At 35.4% G+C, this 20,077-nt stretch overlaps 1 protein-coding gene and 1 non-coding gene across 4 annotated transcripts; one reads left to right on the forward strand and one right to left on the reverse strand.

Annotated features, from left to right (window-relative positions):
- Window positions 1-218: 218 nt before the first annotated feature.
- Window positions 219-13,431, reverse strand: LOC132037833 (plasma membrane ATPase 1-like). Of its 3 annotated transcripts, none has more exons than XM_059428470.1 (23): window positions 13,246-13,428; window positions 12,870-12,957; window positions 11,995-12,114; window positions 10,814-10,912; window positions 9,668-9,805; window positions 7,243-7,377; window positions 6,861-7,040; window positions 6,449-6,655; window positions 6,238-6,357; window positions 6,034-6,153; window positions 5,815-5,937; window positions 5,639-5,743; window positions 5,385-5,529; window positions 4,757-4,921; window positions 4,261-4,499; window positions 3,754-3,786; window positions 3,534-3,615; window positions 3,245-3,405; window positions 2,616-2,804; window positions 2,354-2,536; window positions 1,997-2,172; window positions 1,413-1,537; window positions 219-1,300 (listed from the first exon to the last, which is right to left on the reverse strand). In XM_059428470.1, exons 2-22 carry the CDS (start codon window positions 12,921-12,923, stop codon window positions 1,441-1,443), a joined length of 2,871 nt encoding a protein of 956 aa, XP_059284453.1. In that variant the 5' UTR covers window positions 12,924-12,957; window positions 13,246-13,428; the 3' UTR covers window positions 219-1,300; window positions 1,413-1,440. The 3 variants fall into 3 exon arrangements, 2 of the variants coding, with proteins under 2 accessions (XP_059284453.1, XP_059284454.1); XM_059428471.1 differs by having other exon boundaries at window positions 219-1,315; XR_009410027.1 differs by lacking the exons at window positions 219-1,300; window positions 1,413-1,537 and having other exon boundaries at window positions 2,062-2,172; window positions 2,354-2,493; window positions 13,246-13,431.
- On the forward strand, window positions 13,013-13,117 carry LOC132038729 (U6 spliceosomal RNA). Its single transcript, XR_009410212.1, has one exon. It is a non-coding gene; the product is annotated as a U6 spliceosomal RNA (small nuclear RNA).
- Window positions 13,432-20,077: the final 6,646 nt, after the last annotated feature.

Here is a 20,077-nt window from a genome sequence, read left to right on the forward strand (position 1 = left end):
GTGTTAGAAAGGGGAAAAAGAAAAAGAAAAAAAGAAAAAAAAGAGGATAGGTACTATACAGGCTGAGGTTGTCAATTACAGATTTTAGAAGAAGTCCAAAGTGGATACGCGGTTCAACCTGAACCAACTTTGTACTCAAGATTGCTCAAAGGCTCTAAGGACACCCTTGTAACCCAAGGGGACTGGATTAGGCACCACACCGGTGATCCGAACCAATATAAAAATATCTGTGACATTTCATTTCTACATTACTTTATTTATCTTGATCTGCTTACTAATCAAGCTCTTTAGACACACAGGGAAGTCGACTCTGCTATAACTATCAGTCGACTAAAGAAAAATAAAAAGAGTCACATTTCTTCCCACCCCCACCCCCCTTGTGTTTTAGAACAATTCTTGAACAAAAAACTATTTTTTGATTTATTTCATCTGTTCCGTGACAGAAACAGGGGAGATACACGTTACACTATGATTTCTCCGTACGTTACTCGATTTTCAAATGTAATTTGAGTTCAAACAATTCTTGGACAAAAATCTATTTTTTGATTTATTTCATCTTTTCCATTACCGAAATAGGGGGAGATACACGTTACAGTATGATTTGGAATCAGAAGAGATATTCCAAGAAATAACAGATCTATTCAAGATGATAAACAATTATAATAGCTTTTGCTCTCGTTCGATGATTTGTTTTGGCTCGTTAACTTATTAGTTGTCTGTCAAATTATTTCCTGTTTAAGTAGTAACTTTGTTGCTCCACTGAAGCAATTTACTACTAAAAAATTATGGAAATTTTAGTACTCAAAAATTGGTTCCACTGCCTTCCTAGTGGTTTAATTACCACAGTTTTTGAATACTCTAATGCAAGTCAATTCCTCTTTAGCCACCTTTTTAAGTTTCGTCATGAGCATTTAGATTTTAAACCGATGGAGAAGTTGTAGGGTGAGGGAAAAAAAGAATGTCACAAAAGGTAAAAAGTACTACCATGTAATTTCTTTCCATCTGCTTAAACCTTCGTGGATTACATGGTACATGTACTGATGGAAGATATTTGCTGCAATAGTCGGTGCACACAAACTTACGCAAACACCATCGTTATTTAAAACAAGTGAGAAGTTTGTAAATTTGAGTCCCCAAACATACACAACACATATTTTACATGAAGACACTCCATCACACATATTACTTCCAGGAAGAGAAAAAATCAAACTTTATTTTAGAACTTATGACGTTATTTTTGCTCTAACCCTGAAATCTCATCATCAAGATAAACCTCTATCCGAGTTGCAGACTTTTATACCTGAAAAAGTTTATACTGGGGTTGATAAATGTACCAAGTGAACAAAGTGAAAATTCAGAAAGAAAAAAAAAAAGTTCAAACGAACCTAAAAGATTCTAAAGTAACAACATACCACATGGATGTAATATCTCATCATCCTCTCAAACTGTGTATGATTGTTGTATTGTTTCAATGTCAAGATTCTTCAGTTTCACAACTGATTCAACATGCCCTTTCAGAGTGCGTAATTCCCTAAGCCTGCAAAATTAAAGCAAATTGGTATAATTAGACAAGCCTGATGATTGAATTCCCTTCTCATAATATATTACAGTCTAATGTCTGATAAAATGCACTTATATGTCAAAATGATCGTCTTTGCGGACAAAAAGGTAAATTGGGAACTTTCTGTTCTATCAATGAAGCACATCAATCCTATACAGATCACTCTGCTACTCAATTGATTGGAAACTAATACTCCATCTATTCCCTTTTAGTATTCTAAAAAAGAATGACACCTTTTTACTTATAGAGTTAAACTTTAAACTTCTTATTTTAACTTTAATGACATGATTGTTCAGCCACAAAATGACATGCTTAAGACCACAAGTCCAAAAAGTCAATTCATATTTTCTTTAAACTCCATGTCCCGTGTGAAATGGAGGGACTAGTGCTTTCTGGACATCACAAGACTCATGTTTGCATGCGAGTTTGATTTACCTTGCCATCTCAGCTCTTCGTCTTGCCTCATCTGCTATTTGGTTGAGATCAGCATAACTGTTGCGGTCCCCATAATCAGTCTCAGGTGGATGCAGCCCGTGAAGGGTCCTCTGAGCCTGTGCCCATTTGAGCTCGCGTTCTTCTTTCCCAAAGTTCTTTTTCTTTGTAAATGCAATCTGAATAGAAGATAAGAGGTACGATAAACACAGGCATAAGTTTCGTTTTATAAGGCACTAGAATCAGAGAGGGGTCTAAAATTTAAAGTTCTTAGAAATTATGGGTTCGAAAATTGATATTTTTGAAACTTTGGTGAATTTTCGAAAATATATATTTATCATCCATATCAAAATTTCATACCCTTTGCTCGAAAAGTAGATCCCAGGCCTTCCCACTCAATGCATATCTGATGGAGAACTTTATAAAATCGAGTGGAATGTAAAACACAAGGTTATACAGCCAAATCACTCCAGCCCATCCCCATCCAATCCCTTCAATTGCTGCAAAACTCCAATTTGCATACACAGCGATAAGAGTAGCGACCTGCTTGCAATACATGTACTTGATTTGACAAGTTACTTGATATAAAAGAGATCGAAGGAAATGGCTATAACTTACTAACCAGTTGGGCAAGAAGAAATGCTGCCACAAGCAAAAGGCCTGGACGCTCAAAAAATGACCAACTTCTAGCTCGTGTCACAAAGATTAGTGCCTGACTGATGGTACTCACTTGTAGATATATTGCTGATGCGAGCTTTCGGAAGTCGTCACGAGCAACACCTTTCTCCAGTGTTGCAACTCCAAAAACACGCTAAGAAGTAATGGAAGAGAACAATTTAAGTATTTGTGATTACACACAAAAATGACAGAGATAAAGCCTCTAGTCTTAAAGTATTACACTGAATAATAGATGCTAATAATATCCAAGTACTGACTAAGAAAAACTCATTATGAAAGAAATGATTGCTTCCATGTGACACTGGTAAATGTACTAGAGGCATAAGATGCAAAGCATAATTCCATTGGCGATCATAAGAAAGAATATCAAACAAAAAAGAAAAAAAAAACTGGAGAAGCATAAAGTCTAGCAATGCAAACCGTAGTTTTCTAGCTATAAAATGCAAAAGTAGAGCCCAGGTTCTCCATAAAATTGTCACAGAGAACCTCCAAGCAAATATATGAAAGCTAAAAGCAAGGAGCATTTCGAAGAATTTTACTTGAAGTCCTTTATAATAGAGTAACGTTTCTTACCGGAAAAAAGTCCGTTTCATATGCAGCCCAAAAAAAAATGACTGTCATCATTGCTAGATAACCACCAAGAACAATTCCGGTTGCAAAAATTTCTGAAAGTTTCCAGCTGTCTGGCAAAGGAGAAGGTTTAACCCTGTCCTTCGATATTGTCATTATGGTGCCTAGTATGCCATATAATGCATATATTATAATGCAGCACTGGTTATAATAAATCTACTTAAACAACAGAAAAGGGAAGCAATTTTTTTTTTTTTTTTTTTTTTGGGGGGACAGAACCAAGTTAGCGTACCATCATTAAGGATTGCAATAATCAAGACCATGAAAGGTGGGAAATCAAATTTCCAAATCAAAGCAAGTAACATAAAGCCAAACTGCAAAAATAAAAAATTGGAAGCTCATAAAGCGGAAAAAGAGGTTCCAAATCTTGACAGCAATATGCTTAAATATTCTGCTGCATGAACAAAGTTCAAACTAGTAGAAAGAGCTCTAACACTAAATCAAATGCTTACCACTACACGGATAGTAATGGAGACTGCATAAATCTGCACAAAATTCAAATGCATTAGTCTAAACGAATAGCTACCATAAACATCACATTAGGAAATGAGGGAGTTAAATGTGAGGATAAATGTAAAAACGTGGTACACACTTTAAAGAGAAATGAGATGGGTAGCTAAAAGTTATGGATCTTTAAGGAAATGTTTACACTAAAATAGACTTGATCTCTCATAAATTATATTCCCTCCGTCCCAATTTATGTGATATAGTTTGACTGGGCACGAAGTTTAAGAAATAAAGGAAGACTTTTGAATCTTGGGTTCTAAAATAAGTCAATAATATTTGTGTAGTTATAGATCATCTCGTTAAGCATAAAAGGTAAAGCTTAAAGTTAAATTATTGCCAAATAAGGATATGTATCATTCTTTTTGGGACAGACTAAAAAGGAAAGTGTATCACATAAATTGGAACAGAGGGAGTAGTTTTTAATGCATTTATAGTGGCATAATTAAGTTTACCGTGTAGTTTTTCATTCTCTGAAAGATCGCACGACTAGTTAATACAGCACTAATAATGACACTCAGTCCAGGTTCTGTGAGGACTATATCAGAAGCACTGCGCGCAGCATCTGTTGCATCTGCAACAGCTATTCCAATGTCAGCTTTCTTTAAAGCAGGTGCATCATTCACGCCGTCACCAGTCATGCCACATATGTGCTTTTTTTCTTGTAAACGTCTCACAATTTCATATTTGTGCTCTGCACATCAATTAGTTTATGGGTGAAGAAGAAGAAAAGAAAGATTACGTCATAAGGAAAAACATTAGAACACTTAAATTAACTGAAGGAAGGATCTTTTAAAGGTTCACTGCCCTAAATATTGCCTTCATCAGCATCTAAAAATTAATTACCACTTTAAAATTAATCCTAACTAATATCTAATACTAAAATTTATCAACTGAAGGAAAAGGAAGAAGAATATTAATCATCAAATTCTCTAGAGAATAAAACTTTACCAGGAAAAACACCAGCAAAACCATCTGCTTTTTCGATGAGCTCATCAACAGGTATAGCTACAATAGACTCATCCCTGTCCTGGCCCAGTAAAGAAGCAGAAGGATACATATTGTTTCCCATTCCTAAACGGCGTCCCGTCTCCTTTCCAATCGCTAGTTGATCACCTGATGTGGGAGAAGATTACTTGAGGATATTAGACCAGAAAGTCATTATAAAAGATAATGAAAAATTTATCCCATTCAACATACTTATAAAAGATTCCGACAACTCACGAAAAGGAAAAAGAAATTCTATATTCTCAATATTCAGATTAGGACATCGCGGATGCACCCCCAAACCCTCCCGGGGACCGCAAAAAAGAAAAAGATGAGTCCAAGACCTCTCGTACTTAGTGATAAGTTCGAGCCTTAGAAGGCAGATGTTGTCTAAACTACAAAGAAGCTAAATATAGCAGTAGGCAAGGATGAACCTGAAGAATAAATTTACATGATTTCCGTGTTTCTTATTCATAATTTAATTGCATTGTACTTCAAAACATCCAATGTTTGTTATCAGCGTACTAAATTCATCTGAATATTGTTCAACTAAGTAGGGAAAAAGATGAATAATATAAAAAGATATACGCACCAGTGATCATTTTCACATTCACCCCAAGATTTAAGGCCCTTCTAATTGTCTCTGCACTGTCATGCCTTGGTGGATCAAAAAGAGGCATGAGACCAATAAATTGCCATGGACCTCCTGGAGACTCCTTTCTTCCTTCAGGAACTTCCTGTAAAACGTTACCGGCATCAAGTTCAGAACGACAACACACAATACATTGAATCTAAGACAGTTGGTATGGACTGTCTAACTGAGAAATAGATACAAATATACATTACCTGATATGCTACTGCAAGAGAACGCAATCCTCGCTCAGCAAATTTATCGATGATAGAATGAACCTTGTGCTGTATGTCGGATTTATTGTGTGCAAGGTTCAAAATCTAGCAACCATGACAGAGTATTAGTAATGCAAACTATCAAGATATAAAATCAAAAGCAGATAACTCTTTACCTGTTCAGGTGCACCTTTACTGACTCGATGCATTTTGCCTTCATTGTCAAGATATGTTAGAGCTGTGCGCTTATCAGTTGGATTGAACGGAAGGAAATGAACCTCTTGAATTCCAGCTCTTGCCTAGATTATGGAGTAGAAGGACAGGTGTAAAATACGTAAGGATGCTACTTATCGCAAACAGTGAAGCAAATTTATAAGTTTTGAGCACTAGCAAACCTCTTTAGGATCAGCCAACATCCCCACAATGGCAGCATCAATTGCGTCTTGGTTTTCCACCCGTGAAGCTCTGGCAGCCATTAGGACCACGGAATCAACATCTACTCCTTTTGCAAAGACCTACACTTTGAATAGATGCTTCATTGAGACATCATAGGTATATATATTAGTAACATGATGTTGAGGGTGCAGAAAGCTATCGACCTCAATCAGATTTTTGTCGACAGTTAATTTGTTTAATGTTAAGGTTCCGGTTTTATCACTGCACAGCACGTCCATGCCTGCCATTTCCTCAATGGCAGTCATCCTTTTAGTGATGGCACCCTGCAGCATTAACAAGGAAAATATCATTTCTATACCAAAACCCTCAAAACAACACAAATTTGGAACAGGATGGGCCTCTTAGAAAACCAACCTGCTGAGATAAACGGTGGGAGCCAATTGCCATCGTTACAGATAAAACTGTTGGCATCGCAATTGGAATGCCTCCGATCAGAAGAACAAGCAAGTTGTCAATTCCTGGACGGTAGTCCCGGTTTTGAATGGGATACATGACAATGATTTCGATGATCATGCCCACGGCAATGGAACAAATACAGAAGTTCCCTATTGCAGTCAAGACCTAAACAATGTAAAGAAGCAAGTTCCATAACCAATAAATGGGTTGAGGAATATCTCACATGAAATAATGGTTTTTACTCACACATCTTCAGTTTTTCTAAGTAAAATCATTGTCCAAACACAACTTCAACTCTAATTCAGATAATCTTTTATTCGATTTCGATCAAGTATTATCCATTACTGGGTTTTTAGACCATAGTCCATACCTTCTGAAAATGTCCCACTTGATTAGTGGAATCCACAAGGTGGGCAGCCTTTCCAAAGAATGTATGGACACCTGTGGCAATGACCACTGCCTCAATCTCACCTTGTTTGCATGTAGACCCTGAAAAAACTTCATCTCCAGGGTTTTTTGTTACTGGAAGAGACTCCCCTGTTAGAGCCGACTGCACAACCAAAAACAAAACGAATAGAAGAATAAAGGGTTAATTTAAGTTAAAGAACTTTATCCGCTATAACAGTAAAGTCACCTTAATGGATAGATTTTCTCGTTATAGTAAGTAAAATTTATTGACTTTATCGTTATAATGGGTAAAGTAAATTATTTTAATGTGTCAAAATCGATGGAACACTGTAGTAAACATTTACCTGGTCTATTTTCAATGGATCGCCATCAAGGAGACGTGCATCAGCAGGGACAATATCCCCAAGTTTTATGCTGATTATGTCACCTGGAACAAGGACAGCAGCATCTTCCTCAACCCATTTTCCATCTCGAAGAACCTACCAACATTTTACTTCACATGTATCATAGTGCAGGAAGAGGAAAAAAACAACGACTATATAAATGACATACTTATGCTATTAATTAAAAGAAACTTATACGAGATGGCCATAGTGAACCCTTTATTGCCTAACTAATCTAAGGAACTTTATAGATGTATGAATGAAGACATAAGATTTCAAGTTCTTGGTTGCAAAGTAGAATTAATTTTCTCAAATGCTCATCTAAAGAACACAATTTTGATTTACAAAAGTCACTGAGCTAAATTTTGTAACTTCAAAATAATTGAACTTATGGCTGATTATTCAAAATACAAAGGGAAGTTACACATTTGGCCGCTCAGCCAAAAGTATTTATAGCCCCAGGCTAATATGCATATATTATACAATAATTGTGCATAGCATTATTCTTTTGGGTGGGCAGCTATTTAAGTTGATTTCTCAAAAATAAATTTAGTCATGAAAGTCCATTAAATCTTATGAATAGCCAAGATGGCATGCCAAATCACTTAAAATGTCAAGTGACCTTCCACGTTAGCAAGCAGAGCTAAATATTTACCCATTAATGATCCCTAAGATAATTACCAACTCTACTTTGAAGTTTGGACCCTTAAGTTGGATGACGATTTGAAAAATTAGCTCGAAGTACCACTGCGTTCAGTATGAGTACCAATTCATTTTTTTTGTGCGGAGTGCCCTTCAAATGCACTCGTCTTTAATTTTTGCCCCTCAAATTGGTGGTCTTTAATTTTTACCCCTTTCGCCTAATACCATGAGATTTGTGGTTTGAACCCGGCTCAGTTTAAAAAAAAAATAGACAATTTCGCAAGGTAAAATTTTGTGAAAATTAGGCTGTTCTGCTGGGGCAAAGTAGGCAAAGCACAAGGCAAAACGCGGTAACTTTTACAAGTGCGCATTTTTGGCAGCGTAAAGGCAACCTGCTCGATCGATAGAGTTTGACTCCAAGCTACACTCGATTGTGGAAGTTTCAAACTCTGCCTGAAGGTAGCAAAACTCGAGTTTTGCAAGCAAATCTCTGCCTAAAGGCAGAGTTACGAATCCAAACTCTATCTTACAATTTTTTTAATAATTTTTGACGAGCGGGGATTCGAACCCGAAACCAAGGGGTTCTAGCGAAAGGCAAAAATTAAAGATCACCCCAAAATAAGGGTATTCGTTCGAATTGCCCGTACAAATTTAATAAAGGGAGAATTACCGCCCAAAGCCTTTGGGCGATCTAGTTTACTAAATATGACCAAATGTATAGGTTTTGTATATTAATCTAATATACATATAATATTACTAGTTATGTGAGGCCGTCTTTACCAAACTCAAGATATAAAAGCAGATATTTTAACTAAAGAAATATAATTTGTGTTAAGAAAATTGCATAACAACAACAACAACCATATAATTATTGTAGTCCAATGTTTTAGTTATATAAAAGCAAAATTTTCATTCCACTCCTTTAATATTTTAAACTCCATTTTGATGAAATTATTTAATTCAAATCAAATTTGGAGCAGAATTTGACATTATAACTTATGTATCCTAATTTTAAAGTTATTTAGTTCTAAATAAATAATCTATACATAGTTAATGAACTTTTAAGACAAAATACATAATTTAACTTGTGCATGGATGAGCTCCTCTCTTAATTAGGGATTAGTGGGTTCGAACATGGATATGGAAAAAAATCTTTGGAGGAAGCGCTCTCCGAATAGGCGCGATGCGGTTAATTATCTCGGATTAATTAGGCTCAAATGCGGATATCGAGCACCAATCGAAAATCAAAGAACGTGAAAAATGAGGTAGGAGAGATTCGATAAACTAAAAGTAGACTTTAAAAACAAAAACAAAAAAATTGACATAAATAAATAAGATTAGGACCTAAAAGTAATTAATTAAAAAGTTTTAAAAAAATTTGAAAATTATTGTAAGGACTACAAAAGAATGCGCTCGATAGCTTTTGAAAAGTAGACTTTAAAAATAAAAAACAAAAAATTGACTTAAATAAATAAAATTGGACATAAAGTAATTAATGAAAAAAGTTTTAAAAATTTGGGAAATTATTGTGAGGACTACAAAAGTCCTCACATTCCCTCTTATATATAATGGTAATATATCTAATCAGTGTATATGTTTAGTATATTTCAATCATATTGATAAATAAGTTTGGCCGAACTGTACATATTGGTAAGCCTTTAATAAGTATATATTTTCAGTTAACTTTTAAACTATTTAAGGTATAAATTACATTAAATACTATTGAAGTTCCTGTTTTGTTTACCTTTGCTTTGGGAGCAAGACGGGCCATGAGAGCAGCAGCAGCATTACCAGCATTATTTTCCTCTATGAAGCTTATCGTTGAATTAATAAAAAGAAGGGCAATAATCCCAACAAAATCTTGCCAATCAGGTGGCTTCCCCTGTTCCCAAAAGAGAAAATAATACCACTCAGAAAAATTATTGCAATTATTAGTCAGCGTAGAAAATGGGTGGAAACAATCAATGAAAGGGCAGAAAACATTATTTTCAAGTACTTTTCCACCAAAAATTTTTTCACCTATACTGTAATTAACTAAAAATACATACACAAAGAAAAAGAAAAAAAAAATGCAAACTAATGCTTCATAAAAGTTTACCAATTAACTTATAAATAACCTGATTGTATGAATCTTTTTTATTGAAATGGTATTCCCTCCATCCCAATTTAAATGTCTTAATTTGATAAGGCACAGAGTTTAAGAATTTAAAAGAGAGTTTTGAATCTTATGATCCTAAATTAAACATGTGTGTAATGTATTAAAATATACTTTGAATTTTGTGGTTATAAACTTATCTATCATATAAGATGTTTGAATTGTCAGCGCACTAAATATAGAAAAAGATACTCTTTTTGGGACAGATCAAAAAAAAAAAAGTAAGACACTTAAACCGAACGGATGAGTAAAAGAAATTTTTTTCACTGTTAATGTATGATACTGGTTACTCCCTCCGTCTCAAATTATTTGTCTTTTTAGAAGCTCGTGGCATAATTAATTATTTTTTCTCCTTTTACTCCTAACAGAATTTTGTCATTAATTAAGATGACACATAAATAGAGTAAATTATTAATAGAGAGAGAAAACAAATTAGACATAAATAAAGATAAAGTAGGTCAAAGACCCTGCTAATTAATATTTCTTAAGGAGCTTATAAAACAAAAAAATGATAAATAATTTGAGACTTCAATAAAACTTAAACTCATAAATTAAATCGAGTTAGTACTTTTTAAACTTACATGGAAATATGACATGTGATCTCCCTACTACAAAATATTTTAAAATACACTATAATATAAGTTATTTAAACTGTCCATATGTATAACTTCAATTCAATTAAAATGATCAGAATTCTAGCATATTCTAAATGGAAAAGAAGAAGAAGAGGCTCACTCCTCCATTGGCAAGAGCAATGGCCATAATTGCTGCAGCTTCCATCACCCATGAAAGTGGATTCCACATAAATCCTAGAAATTTCAGGAATTTACTTTCCTGCATACACCAACCAACATTTTCTAAAAACTCACTCACAATATACATACTACTAAATACTTGTTAATAGAGCTGTCAAAATAGGTCAGCTCAACTCCAAATTTCAAGCCTCATGCAGCAAATTGATGGGCTGCATGGCCGCCTTCTTCACTAGAAGTGCTTTTAAATGGCCAAATTTCAACCTGAAATTTCCTACGCCATGGGTATGGGTTGAAATTTCTTCATTTTTTTTTTTTTTCAATTTTTTTTTATAAGAAAATTTGTTTTCAATCTAAATTCGAACCTCTAAGTATACCAATTTGTTATATTTCTAACATATAATTATATAGAAGTACATAATTTTACGACAACTTATATAAAATAAACACCTATACATCGTCGAAAGACATTTGAATCCGTTTGTCATAAAGGTGCCTAATTAACATCTCCATCTTAGTCTACATTCATATGCAAATTTAATTAGGTAAGCATTATCAAATAACTAGATTTTAGAAACTAATACTTAATATTTAAATTCGCTTAAAATATTACCATTTTGAATTTAGTAAAACTCTGCAACTAATTTCGAGTAACAACAAGTTTTTGACAATTTCATGATGGAACTTTTATGCTTGGTGATTAGAAATTTTAGTAGGCGTACTGGGCAATTTGGAATTTAGTATTAGGGACTTAACGCTAAATAAGAAAAATATGTAAGATACTAAGACTAATTCGATAATAACTATTCTTATTTTCGTACTTCTTTTTTCACAATTTTCTTTTAAATTTCAATCATGAATACAACTTCTATACTTGGTGATTAGGATTTAACGTTACATGAGTAAAGTAATGTGTAAGATACTAAGACTTATTTGGTAATCACTATTTCTAGATTTTACTTCTTTTTTCACAATCTTCTTTTAAGGTTTTAATTAATCTAAATAGCCTTTTGGCCCACGGCAAATGACAATTATAAGCCCGGTTTAAATGATAATCTTTGTTGCTTCAACCCTACCCGTACGGGTTGACGGGTTCACCACGCTGTCTCATTTTGACGGCTCTTGTAGCTTTTACATAAATACTAAAAACAGAGAAATGTATACATGCTTCTCCTCAAGCTTATTATAACCAAATATTTCAAGTCTCCTCCGAGCATCTTGGGAAGTAAGCCCCTCTCTGTTGCACCTCAGATTCTGGAATACCTCCTCTAGTGGTATACTTTCCTGTTCACACACAAACAATAATATTAATTCCTAATGAAAATAATGTCATATCCAAAATCATCACACTCCCAAAAAAAAAAAAATAATAATAATACGAAAAAGAAAGATAATTCAAATCCCAATATAGTATGATCTGATCATTTACATTCATTCTGCTCTATTGTGCTTCGTTAGTGAATTTTGCATAATCTTTTTTTCATGTTTATATGAAAGAAAGTGTTGCAGTAAATTGACAATCAAGTAAAAATAATCAACCAAAAAAAAAAAGAGACTATGCCACCATCCACATGATAAATTTTTGGGAAAATTACAGGCCAATGCCTTGGGTTATCACTTATCTAAGTTACAAATATGACCAAATATATAGATTTTGTACATTTATACGTATAATATACATATACTATACATATACTATACATATAATATACATAACATACATGATCAGTTATAAGTTTTGTATATTTCGGTCATATTGGTAAATGAGTTTGGCTGAATTGTACATATCGGGTAAGTTTTCCTAATTTTTTTTGTTTCTTTAGGCTTTTTGAGTTTGTGCTGCGTAAGCTTATGAAAAAAGCGTTTTTTACCAAGAAATTTTTCATTCAAGGTTCGAACTTGAGGCATTTGGTCAATTAAAGATAGAAAAATCTCACCGTGTTAACTTCAATTAATTCATATAATGTGAAATAAAAACCAAGTGTTCACTTCAATTAATTCATATTGAGAGAGTGAAATAAAAGAGTGAGAGTATTTACCAAATCAACGGCCTCCTTTTTGAGAGCCTCCAGAACTTCATCTTTATCTGCCATTATTACCCCCTTTCTATTCCCTCGCCTGCCTCTTCTGTCACACAGTAAACGAAGAGTCATCACAAACATGATCACACATATATATACGCATCTAAAACATAAGGACAACCTATGAAATTAAAATAATATAGAGAAGATTAGCATGGTCCCTGCACAAAGATGAAGTGCCAGAATTCATGATGATCACACATGAAGCCAAATATGTAGGAACCCAAAAATACGGAAGCGGCATAATATGATCATACATACAAAAAGTGTAAAAGAACACGCTAATTTTAGTAGAGCTGATAGAAGGATCGATCAATCAAGATTCAAGACTTACCTAGAAGGTACTGATGAGAAACTTAGCAATATGAGAAAAAGAAAAGTCTTAAAGGTGAGAATACAACTATTGGAACCAACCCTCTCCACTTATATATAGTTTATAAGGCAGTCTTTTTTCTGAAGTTACTAAAGATGATTGTAGTCTTAGAAGTTTGTTGACAGTGGATGATTGTCCGTGTATAAAAATGGTACACTTGGCGGGCTACTCTGCTTTATTTTACAGGGGAAAAGTTCCCCCCGCACTTTTGGACTTTGGTGGGGTTTTCGTAATGTGTTTTGCAACTGATCCACATTCCTTTCTTTTTCAGAGATAATGTTAATTTTTTGTCTAATCATTCAAGATTATGTCAACTTCATGACTTATATTCAATAAATAGTAAATAAATTGGGGAGTGGTAATTATTAAGGATACTAGTTTCACGAGGCCCATGCTAAGTCCGGGCCCAAACTCAACTATAAAAATAGTATTATTTTAGTTAAAGAAGTATAAATTGTATTTCTTACCGCATAATTAATATAATGTAGTCATACATTAAACATGTATGTTGATAAGTCTTCATAATTATAAAAAAAATTGTTAGCACCCGTTTGGCAATAATATTCACTTTTATTGGAATAACTTTTTATTTTATTGAAAATCAGTGTTTGCCATGAAAATTTCAAATCCAACTTGAAGTTGTATTTCAAATTTAGAAAACAACTTATAACTTATTTTCCAACTCACTTTTCATTTTTGAAGTTGTATTTAAGTACATTCAAGCATGAATATTATCCCAAATTTTCTTTGCAAAAGGTATAACCAAACATAGCTCTATCTTCAACTCGAACTCCACAAATTTCAAATAAAGTGAAAAAAATTTAATGTCAATGGCCAAACGCCTACTTAGTCACCTAAATAGGTAATTTTTAAATAAAAAATTATTTATGAGGAAGAAAATTTGGCAAGAGAATATCAAACATCAAAGGGACACAAGCGACTCAACATTCTATAAAGTATAATTACAACTCGGTGAAAATCTTAAATTAAAAAGAATTACAACTCGGTGAAAATCATAAATTAAAATATTGTCATTTTTATCAATTGTGAGAATACTATTTCTGTATTTGTAGATAGATTTTTTTTTTTTGGGGTAATTATTAAACTTTTTGATTTCGCTCATATTTCATATGACAATTGTTTATACTAGTTAAATGCAGTGATTTGAGCTTATTTTTCAACGAAATTAAGGAAAATGAACTAAATCAATAAATGAACCTCAAGAATTAGTTTAGTTCTTCATATATAGTTTATGCTAACAAATATTAATTTTCAGTTAAAATTGCAATTTATAGTAATTTTATGTAATTTTTAAATAATTAAATTTTAATATAAAATATTAAGTTGATATAATTCAATTTAGCTTCACAGTTTGGTCAAATTGACTTTTGGGAAACGAAAAGTGTCACATAAATTAAAAAGGAGAGAGAGTAATTATATTACTAAGATCTGATAAATGTTCCGGTTGAAACAAAAATGTGGCTCCAAATTTGCCTAAACTTTATCGAAATGTAGGATGACAAAGAATGTAAACGATAATCTAATATTTCCTCCGGTCCATATTATATGATGTTTTTAGCTCGGGCACACCCTTAAGAAATTACTTACCCTTAAAGAGTAAGAAGTGTGTTTACTAAATTACCCATAATTAAATAGAAACGATCTAACATCTATTATCGGTTATGTAAAAATTCATTTATCAAAAAGTAAGCTTAATTTTTTTTTAAAAAAAAAGGAACTGTTAAAACCTTTTTGATCATATAAAAATTATTTATTTTGGATTAAATGTAAAAGCTAAAAATACCATATATTATGAAAGAGAAGACTAAGGGACAAAAAGTTCATAAAAAGATTCTACTATGTACCAATTAAATTGGGCCATGTAGCTTGTGGAATGGACTTTAAAACAAAGACAACCAATGCAAAAAGTGGGAATATGAAGAAAAAGGCGACACGTGTAGAAGCTTGAATGGTTGATGTCATAAGGGTTAAATTACTATAACACCCCGTGAGGATTACAAAAATTAGTTATCCTCCCTTATATATAGTAGGACAAAAAATTCATAAAAAGATACTACTGTGTACCAATTAAATTGGGCCATGTAGCCTTTGGAATGGACTTAAAACAAAGACAACCAATGCAAAGAGTGGGAATAGGAAGAAAAAGGCAACACGTGTAGAAGCTTGAATGGTTGATGTCATAAGGGTTAAATTACTAAAACGTCCCCCGTGAGGACTATAAAAATTAGCTATCCTCCCTTATATATAGTAGTAATTATACATTTTCAACTTACCGATGATATGCCCTTAGATATATAAGATGATATATGAAGGTCGCAAATTAGGGTAAAAAATTGATTAATAGGTAGTTGAGTGTTGTCTCGATTTAATGGAAGATAGGCTTGGTGGTAGTTTAGAGTATCGTATTAGCACGCTTAACAAACCTTGTGGCTTAAAGCCAAACCTTAAGAAGAGTCTATTAACAATATGAACAATTTAAATAATGACCTAAAATGAACATTGTGTGGCCTTTTTCTTTAATAATTACGCCTACTACATAATGACAATATCATATAAGACAAAAATTTTGGTGCCTAAATTTGTTCGAGGCCTAAGGTGGGGGCTTCAGTTGCTTTACCCTGAGCCACCCCCGTTTTCGAGTACCATGAGGACTAGGCATCTAAGCTAACGTAATATTTTAAAATAGAAATATCAGTCATATGAGTGAGGTAACTTAAATATGTGCACTTATTTAGCTTCCACGAAGGACTAGAACTTAAATATACAAGAAATTAAATAGACAGATAATCTATATATAATATAAAGCTAGGCAATAGAAAGATAATGTGGCACCTCTCTATGGCCTAGAAACACAATTATCTTTTTTCTCCTTTTTCTTATTTGTTTTGCTTTTTATCCTATCTTTTTATGTATTTTATTGTAACAACAATAAATTGTTCAATAATTAATACTCCACTCTTCTTATTCATGGAGAAATTTATTATTTACTTACAAGTTGCTACGTACATTATGCATAAGTAGCTATTATTGTTCCAACATTGAACTCCTTATTTATAGGAAAAGAATTCGAAAAGTCTCTAGCAATTGAAAGCTTATAATGAATGTATTAATTAACTTAAAAATAGTTGTTACTACTTTCTAACCTTTTCTATTCTGACTTGGAGAACGTGAATCATACATCTATATCTAAAGTTGATCATAGCTAACTTGATCATCACTTCTTTTTGGCATTTTTGTATGCGGTAAAAATCGGGTAAAGTGTTTGTCCTAAGTGCGAACCGCAGTAGGTAAAAGGAAGAAAAGAACGATAGTGTTTGATCCGCAAGCTTCGCATAAATTCGCTGTATCCGAGATAACTCCTCGCCGTGGTTGGTCCGGATCCGGCCCTTACATGGCCGAGTTGATCGTGGCCGTTTGCCCGGTTCGAATATAGCGGAATCAGTCGTGGCCGTTAGTCCGGTTTCTTTATGACCGTTCTTGTCACGACCCAACCCCGTAGGCCATGACTAATGTCCGAATTGGACACTCATACGCACCTGATACTCAGAATTAGCATACTAAACTCGCATAAATATAAATGATCACATATAGTCTCAGATTAACGCATAATAGCCAACATATGTCACAAAAGCCGCGAGGCCGCCGTAGTGTACATAGATATCAAAGCACGATATGCACCGACAAGGCCGCGTCTACGGTAGGACCGCCCAAACATAAAACATACGAATATATCCGTACAGAACAACCATAACCCACATACATGTCTACGTACCCCTAAATCGTAACGACAAAATCATACGACGGACAGTGGCCCTCCGTACCCCCGAACGAATATATACATATGCAACGGAAAAGTATATATACCAAAATATAGGCCCGACGAAGGAGCACTCCCGTATACATAGGTGTCCTAGGCGTGTGGATCACCAAGCCGAGCGTCCGTACTGGCGGCATGAAACGAAATTGCTCCCCGAAGAAAGGGGTCCAAGACGAATACGTACCGAGTATGCAAAGCAAGAAATACAAGAATAATCATAATCGAAAACAAGAATACGTAAAAATGGGCAAATATGCAAAATGTCAAAATATTTAATTTTGGAAATATAAATCATGCATACATGTTCTTAGAACTATGATCGCCCGCCCGTCATCGGCGCTATAACACAAAGATCACACCAGAAAGTTTCATATCTCCGTAACCCGACATATCCCATAACACACCATAACGCCATAGCATAGCATAACACCAAATATAAGCAGAACCCGGCCCTCTAGCGAGGAGCTCGGTGAACCGTAACACAGCATCACACCGGAATATAACATAGTGCGTGACGAAACATAGCCCACCGGGACCCGGCGAGTTAAGTACTAACCACGCACGAGCCGAGTCGCGAGATTCCCACCTCGGGCCCCAATCCTTCCCGAATGATCTCTAAATTAGCTGAAACCGGGTACCCCCCCCCCCCCCCCCCCGAGACGATAGATACGGAACTCGTGAAGTCTTACTATCTCCTTAATATATAATCCGGCACAATCCTCACCGAGTAGTAGTCCCGACTCCGAAGAAAAACGGGCTGATTTTGTCACTGTCAACGATAACCCGTATGGAATCATACTTCGCGAGTGCGAGGTAAACCTCAGAATGGTCCATATTAATTATCTCCCACTTCCAAGTCGGAATCTCCATCTCCGTAATAATCCACCGGCTTCGGTGCTCGATCTTAACTCCGCCGGCAATTTGGACACCGAGCGACGAACTATGCTATGTCCTTTTTCATACCATCCACCAAGACAAAAATTCGAGGTCATGATACATTTTTGTAGCTCCGGATGAATGTATTAACGGTATAATGCGGCTCGGCCGTAACTGCCGTCGTAACTCGCAACCTCGTGTACGCATAATCGCCCCCGTGTAATAATACTCCATCCGTGTAATCTCGAACCCGAGTCTTCCTTTCACGGCCGTGTTCCCCGTACGCACCATGATCTTCTATATTGGCGGCGCTTTATTACCTCCATACGAAGATTCAAGAACTTCCGAATGTAAATCCCAAAGATCTCTGCATTCTCCGGCCAAGCGACTCCAAGGCTCGCTACCGATGAATTTCACGAATCATTTCTTTCTCTTCGATGGGCACGTCCGCTAGGTCGCCATAGACTTACCCGAGTGCATCCGCTAATATTAGCTTTCCTGCAAAGATGGTATAATATCGACATCATAATCTTTCAACAACTCTAACCACCTTCTTCCGCCGCAAATTCAGCTCCTTCGCTTAAAAATATATTGGAGGCTTTGTGATTGTATAGATATCCGTCACTTAACGCCATATAAAATAGTGGTCTCCATATTTTTCAAGGCATGAATTACCGCCGCGAGCTCCGATCATGAGTGGGATAATTTTTTCGTGCTTTCGAGCCGTCGGGAAGATATGCTATAACCGCTCGTGCCGCATCAATACACACCCCAATCTAACGCCGAAGCATCACAATATATAACATACCCGTTCTGGCCCCTCGTAAGTGTCGAACCGGAGTCGTAGTCAATTTCTCCTTCAAAGAATCGGAAGCTTCGTTCACAGTGCATCGTCACCGGAACTTGGCTCCCTTCTCAGTTAGTCTTGTTAAAGGCGCTCGAAATCAAGTAAAATTTTCCATAAATCGCCCGTAATAACCAAATAATCCCGTAAAACTACGTACATCCGTAGGGTGTCGTAGGCCTAGCCAATTCTTTACGCTCAATCTTCCGGGTATCCACCCGAATACGTCGCTCACTCTCGATAATATGCCCTAAGAATGCCACCGATGTCGAATTCACATTTAGAAAATTTAGCATATAACTTCTCACGTCGAGTACTTGGCAAGTACCGTCCTCGATGATCCGCGTGATCTTCTTCGACCGAATAGACCAAAATATCATCAATAAATACAATCACGAACATATCTAAGAACGTTCGAATACCCGATTCATTATATCCATAAATACCGCCGGAGATTTGTTAGCCCAAAAGACATCACTCAATTCATAATGCCCATACGGTCCCGAATGCCTGTTTTTGGAATATCCGCCCGTACTCGCACTGCGGTAGCTCCCTCGACCGCAGTCTCTTTCGAGAAAACATTTAGCACCCTAACCGGGTCAAACAAATCATCAATCCCCGGGAGGGGTATTTATTCTTTATGGTTACCTTATTCACCGCCGATAATCAATACACATCCGCGCCGACCCGTCTTTCTTTCTCACGAACAATACCGGCTCCCCTGTGGTGACGTGTCCGGGGCCGAATGAAGCCCTTCTCTAATAAGTCCCTCAAATTTCTCGCTTCTTCTTTAATTCTTTTCAATTCAAATTTCGTATTATCGGAGGAATCTGATATAGCCGAGTGTTCAGTTAAAGACATCTATCGTAAACTCTATCTCCCGTTCCGTGAGAAGACTGAGCTCTATCCGGGAATACATCTAGGAATTCATTAACCACCGGACCGATTGAATAGCTTTCCGTGCTTCATCTTTAGATCATGTACACGAACCAATGATAAATATAGCCCTTTCTCGATCATTTTTCTCGCCTCGAGGTACGAAATAAACTTACCCTCGGCGACGCCGTGTTACACCGCCCACTCTATAACCGATTCCCCGAAACGGAAAGCGACTACCTTCTTCGACAATCAACATTAGCATAACAAGAAGCCACCAATCCATACCCATAATAACATCAAATTTGGTCATATCTAGCTCTATCAAATCTCGCTTAGTGCAACGGTCACAAATAATT

This window comes from Lycium ferocissimum, chromosome 11, assembly GCF_029784015.1.
Source record: "Lycium ferocissimum isolate CSIRO_LF1 chromosome 11, AGI_CSIRO_Lferr_CH_V1, whole genome shotgun sequence".
NCBI lineage: Eukaryota > Viridiplantae > Streptophyta > Magnoliopsida > Solanales > Solanaceae > Lycium > Lycium ferocissimum.

What these genes read in the sequence shown, in the direction of transcription:
- LOC132037833 (XM_059428470.1), bottom strand. Translation starts at nt 12,923, where the DNA reads ATGGCAGATAAAGATGAAGTTCTGGAGGCTCTCAAAAAGGAGGCCGTT. An exon ending in ATCCATTGAAAATAGACCAG is followed by an intron (nt 7,041 to 7,242) that starts GTAAATGTTTAC and finishes TTGGTTGTGCAG; the next exon opens with TCGGCTCTAACAGGGGAGTC. An exon ending in TTTTGCTGGTGTTTTTCCTG is followed by an intron (nt 4,500 to 4,756) that starts GTAAAGTTTTAT and finishes ATTGATGTGCAG; the next exon opens with AGCACAAATATGAAATTGTG.